At 36.1% G+C, this 8443-nt stretch overlaps 3 protein-coding genes across 3 annotated transcripts in view; all 3 read left to right on the top strand.

The window, feature by feature from the left end:
- The first annotated feature begins 392 nt into the window (after window positions 1-392).
- LOC107089270 (tumor necrosis factor receptor superfamily member 19-like) lies at window positions 393-3099 on the top strand. The gene is made up of 4 exons (XM_015381955.1): window positions 393-449; window positions 2396-2494; window positions 2572-2750; window positions 2846-3099. The coding sequence occupies exons 1-4, from the start codon at window positions 411-413 to the stop codon at window positions 3006-3008; spliced, it is 480 nt and encodes a 159-aa protein (XP_015237441.1). The 5' UTR covers window positions 393-410; the 3' UTR covers window positions 3009-3099.
- On the top strand, window positions 3074-6627 carry LOC107089259. The gene is made up of 6 exons (XM_015381943.1): window positions 3074-3113; window positions 3463-3573; window positions 3669-3807; window positions 3909-4047; window positions 5538-5577; window positions 5698-6627. The coding sequence occupies exons 1-6, from the start codon at window positions 3074-3076 to the stop codon at window positions 5964-5966; spliced, it is 738 nt and encodes a 245-aa protein (XP_015237429.1). The 3' UTR covers window positions 5967-6627.
- Window positions 6628-7396: 769 nt separating this feature from the next.
- Window positions 7397-8443, top strand: part of map7d3 (MAP7 domain containing 3) — a 44024-nt gene continuing 42977 nt past the window's right edge. The window contains 2 exon segments of the mRNA XM_015381956.1: window positions 7397-7465; window positions 7467-7542. Of these exon segments, the coding sequence (XP_015237442.1) occupies window positions 7397-7465; window positions 7467-7542 (145 nt within the window).

Raw genomic sequence — 8443 nt, 5'->3', positions numbered from 1 at the left:
TTCATTTTAGTGCTCCAGACTAAAATAAGAAGGTTCCCCATGAGAGAATCTGATACGACCAACTGGTGTGTGACGTTGGGTGCCCATTTTGGGGACTTATATCAATGGATCTAAAGGCTGATTATCTCTGGTTGGGAACCCCTACTGCGTCACTAGTGAGGTTAAAAAAAAGGGATTTCCCAAGGCTCTTTCCCACCATTGCCTTCCTCTTCAAAATTTCGAAGAAAGTTTGGGAGATGTTTGAGATCAGGAAAAACACTTAAAAATTATACCTATATAACAAAATATTTGGATCTTTTGGAATTCTGTAAGTGATTAAAATTTTGACTCTATCTGTTATTTTCACAAAATGTTTTTAACATCTGAACTCATTTTATCTTTTTTAAGGTTGTGTGTGTTTTTTTGAAGCCATGTTTACTTTTCTGATTGGAACTTCCTTCATAATGATGGTATGTTTGTTCATTTATTAGTTTCCTCTTTCAGAGGCTATCAATTGGATGACAGTGAAGAGTTTGGCTGAATGTTCTGTTAATGTGTTTGAACTTTTCCTGCGTTTCATTGTGTTATGTAATGCAACCAACTATTTTTTTGTGATGGACAAATACAAAGAAGTGCATCATAATGAAGTGTATAAAATATTACCTATTTTTCTACATTATATCTACAAATATGAATCTAAACGGTGTCACTTGAACTCATATTTACCCTGTCATCACCCTTAAGGAAATCCTGTGCAAACAATTTCCTTTAAAATTTGCCTAATTAGTTCAGCGTCCACATGTGTTTGATTTTATATTAGCATGAACACATCTGTTTACATGAGTTTTCTATTGAGCAATCAACAGCATCCCGGACGACACATCACATTCTAATCAGAAAGAGATTAACGTTTAAGTTTTGTTGCATCTGAAATACGTAAAGAGTGAGTAACACTCAAAAACATTCATGTTTCACTGTGGGAATGAAAGCATCATTCAGCAGGAACAGGGCATTTATGTTTAGGTGGATAAAACTGAATACAGGAAAATACAGAAAGAAAAACTCTTGGCTATAAAAAAATTTAATAAATAGCTTTTGCACATACAAAAACACAATGACTTTTTTAGAGCAGCACTTTCCAGCAAGACTTACTTCCTTCCTTCCTTCCTTTCTGTTTATTTGAACAGGGACAGTGCACATTAATAAACATTTCTGTAAATGAGCCAGTGTTAGCTAAGTAGCTAATTTTCAACTGTAATAACAACTTCAACTTAAATAAACCCATAGCTCCAATGAAATGCTGTAGATCAAAAGTTCTCAAGTTTAAGTCCTCTGGGACCAGTGCCCTCTAAATTGTATTTTATGCTTCAACACACCGGAATAAAATGCTCAGGAGGGAATTCAATGCATGCGTTTGAAACATCTAAAGCAGCTTCAGAGGGCAGGAGTTTCAGACCACGAACTTATATGTATAATATCCAGGTCTTAGAAATGTCAAGTCCACTTTTGTTCAACGTCAATCCTCAAGGCCTTACAACCGTACAACATAGCTGAATCAAATAAATTGTGGTTGCATGAATTTTCTCCAAAATTTTAAGATTAAAGCAATTTAATTTCATAGCAAATTCTCATTTACTTTTTTTCTTTCTTTTTTCCCCCCTTCCTTTTAAAAGGGAGTTTTCCTCTCCACTGTCGCTACAAGCATCTTTGTGTTGATACAATCAGCTGGTTTTCCTTAGATAGAAAACTTTGAACCGATCTGACTGTATGATCTGGTTGAATCAACTCTGTAAAGTGCCTTGAGATGACATGTGGTGAATTGGCGCTAAATAAATAAACTGAATTTAATAGATAATTTTAAATTAGACCTATTAAATAAAGCTTACAGTTTGAATAGTAATTTGAATGATAAAGCTTATTTATTTGAAATACATAATTATTAAATATATATATTTAGTATAAATAAAATATACTTACTTAGAATTAATAATAATGAATGTATTTATTTCAAATACATAAAATAGTTTGTTTAAATGGCATAAATGTTACCTGATTATTATGCTATTCAAACAATATTTAATATTCAAACTATGTATATTTTACTAATTCTAAATAATAAACCTCACAATTATGTATTTTAAATAAGTAAGCTTTACCAAACTATTAAATATGCATTATCTGAGTTTTATTTAATAGTTTTCAGATGATGCAATACTTCGTGCTTGTCTATCACAAAATCAATAAAAATATGCTGAATGTTGTGTTTGTGAAAACCTGTGAGGAACTTTAGGTGGTAAATCTTGTGCAAGGCATCATATGCTGATGATAAAAAACAAGAATGGATGTAAGGATGGCTTGCAAAACGTTTACCAGTGTGTTTCTAAACTTTGACAATCCCTGATCTTTGTGTGCATAGGTGCTATCTGAGCCCAGATGTGATCAGACAGAGTTCTTACACCAAAATGGCACCTGTGTTGAATGCCCTGTTTGTAAGCCTGGAGAGCAGCTATCCGGGGTAATGCACCACCTTTTAGCTGCATGATTTCCTGCAATTAAATTTGTTGACTAAATCTAAACCATGTTTGTTTTCAGGATTGTGGCTTTGGTTATGGTGGAGATGGGGTTTGCATTCTCTGTGAAAGGGGGACCTTCAGCACAGTTACAGGTGTGGAGCCCTGCAGGAGATGCACTCAGTGCAACCTGCTGAACCGCCATATGCTGACCGATTGTTTTCCCACCAGTGACACTATGTGTGGGAAGTGTCTCCCAGGGTGAGTCCCATCCACAATGCTGAAGCAAAACCCAGCTACATTTTATTAGTATTTCAAAGCCTATATATATATGTATGTATGTGTTTTATGAGCAGATATTATGAACTTAAGAGCATGACAGGGGAAGTGGAGCTGCTATGTATTCCTTGTGAGAGCCAGGATACACTCCATAAAGAGTGTAGAAGCTTTGCATCTCGAGGCTCTAAAGCGCGTATGAATCAAAACTCACAGACACAACAGTGGAAACATTATGTTTAACTTTTCGTATGTATTGATAATTGTCTAAAAACTGTCATTTTTGACATCTGACAGAGAGCGCCATCATGTTACCTGTTGGAAAGTCGGACAAACAGACCGAAACAGGTAGTTTCACAGTTCCAGAGGGAGGTTTACATGCAATCTTAATGTTCTTTGATATCATCAAAGTTTGGGGCATTCAATGATTTATTTGAACAATGTTTTTTTTTTTTTTTTCTTATTTGTTGTTTGTATTTTTATTTTTATTATCATAATTAGAATTATCATATAAGTTGAATTAATAAAATGTTTGAATTTCTTTGGAATTAAATATAATAAAAATATACTGTATTTGGAAAGATATATAAAAGTCACTGATGTTGGTTGAATGACCACAGAACCCTGAGAAAAATGCAATTTCTTTTATTTCTTATTCATGACTTTAGCATGACTGGCTTAATTGTTCTCCTTTTAGGAATGAAGGAGGAAAGTATTTCTGCTGGCCTTATTGGTGCTGTAATAGCCTCCTTGTTTCTTCTTATTGCTCCGTTACTTTGGGTTGTCCTCCTGACTGCTAAAAGATTCAGTAAGTAAGATTATTTTTAATATTTCAGCCATATTTGCTGTCTTATTTATGCATGGTTAGGATATGTCAGATTCTAAACACATTACCTCGTTCAGAGCAGATTCCTGAACGATGTATAAAACCTGAGGGGTTACTGTCTGGAGCAAACCTTCGGTACGAGTGTCCCTCTGGTCACACAGGGAAAGCAACGCAACAAGACACACCTTTAGAGACCAGTTTAACCGAAGATACAAGGTACATTTTCTGTAAATGCTGGAACAAAGAACATTACAATAAGCATTCATAGAATCTAAGTCAAATGTTTTTTTTTTAACTACCGGTACATCCATACCCAGAGGGCAGAACTCACTGAACCATGAGAGTGAGCTGCATCCAGCTTCTATCGTGATTAATGTCACCACCAACATCAAGCCCTGCAGTCAGAAACAAGATAACATCATGCAGGACGGACAAACAGGCTTTAATACAGAGGAGGTATTTTGTTTTCCTTCTTAAAACTCTGAGAATCTTGCAAAAATACTGAGCTCTGTCTTCAGGTTTGGACAAATAACTTTCAAACTTGAGTTTTAAAGTAAATTCTAAATAACTTTTACGTTTAAAAAACACTTCAGGATACTCTGATGAAACGATTGTATTTTTCTTATGTTGCAGAGAGTTTTACTCTGAATATTGATTAACTTGCTTTTAACCCTTTACATCAGTTTGCCCAAAATATTGATTCATTCATTTAAATCGCAGACTTTTTTTGTTCTAATCACTTCTATTATCCTGTATGTAAAATCAGACACATAGGTATGCAGGTTGCTTTGACCATTATTCAATCTTGTGGGGTACCATGATAGGATGTCAAGTAAGTTTAGTTAAAACATTTTCTCTATGCTATTTATTACACAGTCTGCTGTTAGCAATTTTACAACAAAAAATGATCCGGAAAAAAGCGAGTTAGTTGCAAATGGCTCAAACCACAGACCAGGCTCACTGGATCCAACTTATTTGCAAAGCTAATAACATTCTATTGGGGGTTTCTTCCATGGCCAAGCAGATGCATCAAGTCTTACATCACCAGGTACATTAGAATTAAATAGATGCAGCAGAGGCGTGTAATCCAGGTTCAGAAATTAACAAGCTTGAACAGAGATTACCTCCAATATTTGTGTTTCCATGTCCAAAGCAAAGGATGCAGGAAGTCTTGATGGGGAAATTTACTTTCTGGAGCTGGAATTACCCTTCTCCGGGATGCAGTGCAGGAAGGAAGTGTCTGATCTGCACAAAATTCTTATCTAAAACTGATGTCATCTAACATCAATGTCTGACCTGAGAAATTACAAAACAAAAGAAAAAAAGTCCTCTGAACACACGCTGAAGCAGTGTTGATATATAATCATATATAAAGGATTTATATATTATTATGAATGATTATCCTAGTTACTAAAGTACAGTGAAAAGCCGCATTAAAAGGATGAGGGTGAATAAATAAACATCAGTCTGTAATGTGCTCTGGTTTTTGAACCAGTTAAACACCAGAGGGCAGTAAGAGGCATTTTCTTAGGGAAAACTTCAGCATCATCTTGCTTTTCTCTGTGCCTATGAGTATCAATATAAATGAGTAGTTGATACGGTCAAGATTATTCTAAATCACTGTGTTCCGTCTTTATGATCAAATAAAAATAATTTAGATACTGAACAAACAAAGGTGGAGAGTTGGCCTAGTGATTAGAGCAGTGAGCTGGTGCTCTGAGAAGGTTGCAAAGTACCCGGTTTGATCCCCACAGCCTGCATTCTGGCTCCCTGTGTAAGTCCCTTAACCCCACACTGCTCCTTGGGCGCTGCACAATAGCAGCCCACTGCTCCCCAAGGGGATAGGTTAAATGCAGAGGTAAATTTCTCCAGTGTGAGATCAATAAAGTTCAATTATTTATATATTTAAAAAAGTAACCATGACTATTTTTCTATATCGACTTCAGATGGAGCAAAAACTGCAGAGAATATGGGAGATTGCCCAAGGTACGTACTTTATGTTCTCTGATATATTTCTGCCATAAAAAGGTTTTAAAGTTCTTCAATTGGATGAGTTTTTATTTTGTTAAACCTTTTTCCTGTGACTTCTGTTCTGTATTTATTCAGGTCAGAGTATTGAGATACTGAACTATGACACCATTCAGGATTTGTCCCTGCTGCTCGACTCTCCTAACCACCTTTACATTTTAAGGAAGCTGGGGCTGTCTTTGGGTGTGCCCCCTCAGCTCACTGCTCATTTTCACAGTTTCCAGGACCTTTTTCAGTATCTCCGTACCTCCACCTACACTCAGCTTCCTCAACTGGCCCAGGCCGCTGCACTCCTTCCTAATTTTGAAGTTGTTTCAAGGATATACAGAGCTCTGGTGAACAAGTGATTGCTTACACCCTGAGGATGTGTTCCCATGACTTGAACTATACCCTGATCTGCTTTAGATGATGAACCAGTCACCTGATCACAGTGTATACCTGTACCTACTCCTGGAGCAAAAGGACAATAGAAAATACCGGAAAAAATAGTCTCCGAGTGAAATGTGATATTAATGAATGTAAATTGATCATTCATAAGAGGTTTGACTACACTAACTTCCTTTGTAAATAAATGCTGAAAATCTTAAGACACTAAACTACAAATGACATATAAGTATCAGAATGCAGTAGTACAAAAGAAACAGATTTCAGACTTTGTGTGTTTTGTCAACAATTTATATTATATCCATTTTAATTCAGTCACAGCTCTAAGCAAGGGTTTTTGCCTGTTTACAAAGTAAACAGGGTTAGCAGCCCTCTGGCTAAAGCATGTGAGACAAAGCCGGACAGAGAATACTGTGTTCACGGTAAAAGAGAATAACTTGAGCTCTGAAACCATTTTCAAATCCTCTTATTGGGAGATGCCTGTGAATTGATCATCTCTAGAAATTATTTGGCACATTAAATCTGGTAAGCGTTTAAATTATTCTATTCTTTCTTGTCAAACTTATGTTGAAAACTGTTTATTCATTTTTTTTGTTATAATAATAAAAGTGTTCTTAATTTATAGTTCCCAACGTCTGAAATTAATAAAATGTTCTATCCTAATTAATAAATAACACCAGGATAAGCTGATATGTTTTAAACAATAGTACTGGAATGGGGCCTTTTTTTTTTTTATAAATATATATATTGCAACTTAAAAACTTTTTTAGGCAGGTGAAATACACTCTCTGAACGCCAGAGGGCGCTTGAATCATAATAGGATATTACCGTAGTTGACTCGCCTTTCTCCTTCTTTCTTTATGCGCGATCGTTTATTGAACAGATGAAGTGCTAAAAACGTTTTCAGAAAAACTGGACGGAAGTCGAGTTCGAGAAAATGTATTTAACACTTAATGAAACATGAAAAAATAATATAAAGAACGCATTTAAATACAATTAGTAGCCAAATATTTTGCTAGAAATTATAGAAATTGTGAAAAACATTGATGCATTTACCTATATTTGCAGCAGTATGTTGAGCTTGTCGACTTGTTTATTGTTATACTTTGAGTTCTCACCTTTTTTTTTTTTTTACTTGTGTGTACCTGTATGTTTATATAGCCTATTTGATCTGCCGCCAGCACTTCATTTTTTTCTCTTGATATATTTTATATTATTTACCCATGAATTTATTACTTTAAAAATAAATGCTGTTTCATTACACATGAGTTGTATAGCTGTCCTTTTTTAGAATTGAGTTAACGTGACTATATTAGGACATTGTCGGGCCTTGCTTTGTGTTATGGTTTTATGTAAATGGGACAGAGTGAGACCTCACCTTCAACCATCTTTGATGTCCACGTACCCGCGGTGTCTGAGTCCAACCGGCTGTGCCGCTGTGTCGCGCGCCCCTGGTGTAGAAAAAAAAAACACAGAGGGAAAACTTCATAGAAATGGCGGAGAGTACTACGACGCTCAAGGGCTTGAGAGCCCAGATGGGTAAGCGAAAACAGAAGGTTAACTTGCTGTCGTTTCAGTTGTTTTTGCCGCACGGTGTGGAAATAAGGCTATGATGTTTTCAGGCTGCTTTAATCGTTCACCGGGTTTTTTTTTTTTTGAGCGGCAAGTTTTTCCTGGCTAGGAAACGTTAGCTCCCAGTTCGGTCACCTGCTTACAATGGACGCAGACAGAGCTGCAACTTCTATATCTCAAGTTAACCGTGTGTTTTCTCTTCGTTCTTTCTTTCTATTTTTCCTTTAAGTGCTTCTCAGAAGTAAGCATAAACTTTATGAAAGCCAAACCGACTAATGCCACACATTAAAAGTTGACGTATTTAGCTAAAGGTGCTAATGCCGGCTGATGTATCACAACGAAATATCACTCTTGACAAATATTCTCCATTAACTTTATCACTGTGTCCTCTTTGGATAACAACGTGCCATGTTTTTAATGACAAATTGCACACAAAGGCTGCTAACTAGCTTTAAATTGCAAACTCTGATGTTTTCTATCCTTCTGTTTTTATAATAATTTAGCAATGAACATTTGTCATCTCATCTTTTACATATTGTTTACAGTGATAAACTGCTTTTTTATGGGTGCCACGTTCTGCTCTGCTACCAGTCAGTAGGCTCATGGTGCATTAATGTTGCAGCTTCCTGTTTGAAATTCCTCTTTATCTTCTGTCGCCCCCTCCTCATATGTTGTTGGTCATTTGTTTCTGTTTTGTTGGCATATGGCATAACCCCCTCCACCCCTAAAAGGGTGTATAGCAACAACGACTGACCTGAATTTTTAGGAGAGAAAGCCGGAGTGTCAGCCTCTGATTGGATCATTTCAGTCTAAAGCTGTTTTGTTGTTGTTTTGAGAGATGCACTGATCAAGCTTTGCTTGATGTCTG

The sequence above is a fragment of the Cyprinodon variegatus genome, unplaced genomic scaffold (genome assembly GCF_000732505.1).
Source record: "Cyprinodon variegatus isolate N-32 unplaced genomic scaffold, C_variegatus-1.0 Scaffold245, whole genome shotgun sequence".
NCBI classification, from domain to species: Eukaryota; Metazoa; Chordata; class Actinopteri; order Cyprinodontiformes; family Cyprinodontidae; genus Cyprinodon; species Cyprinodon variegatus.
This window is presented reverse-complemented; position numbering and strand designations above follow the sequence as displayed.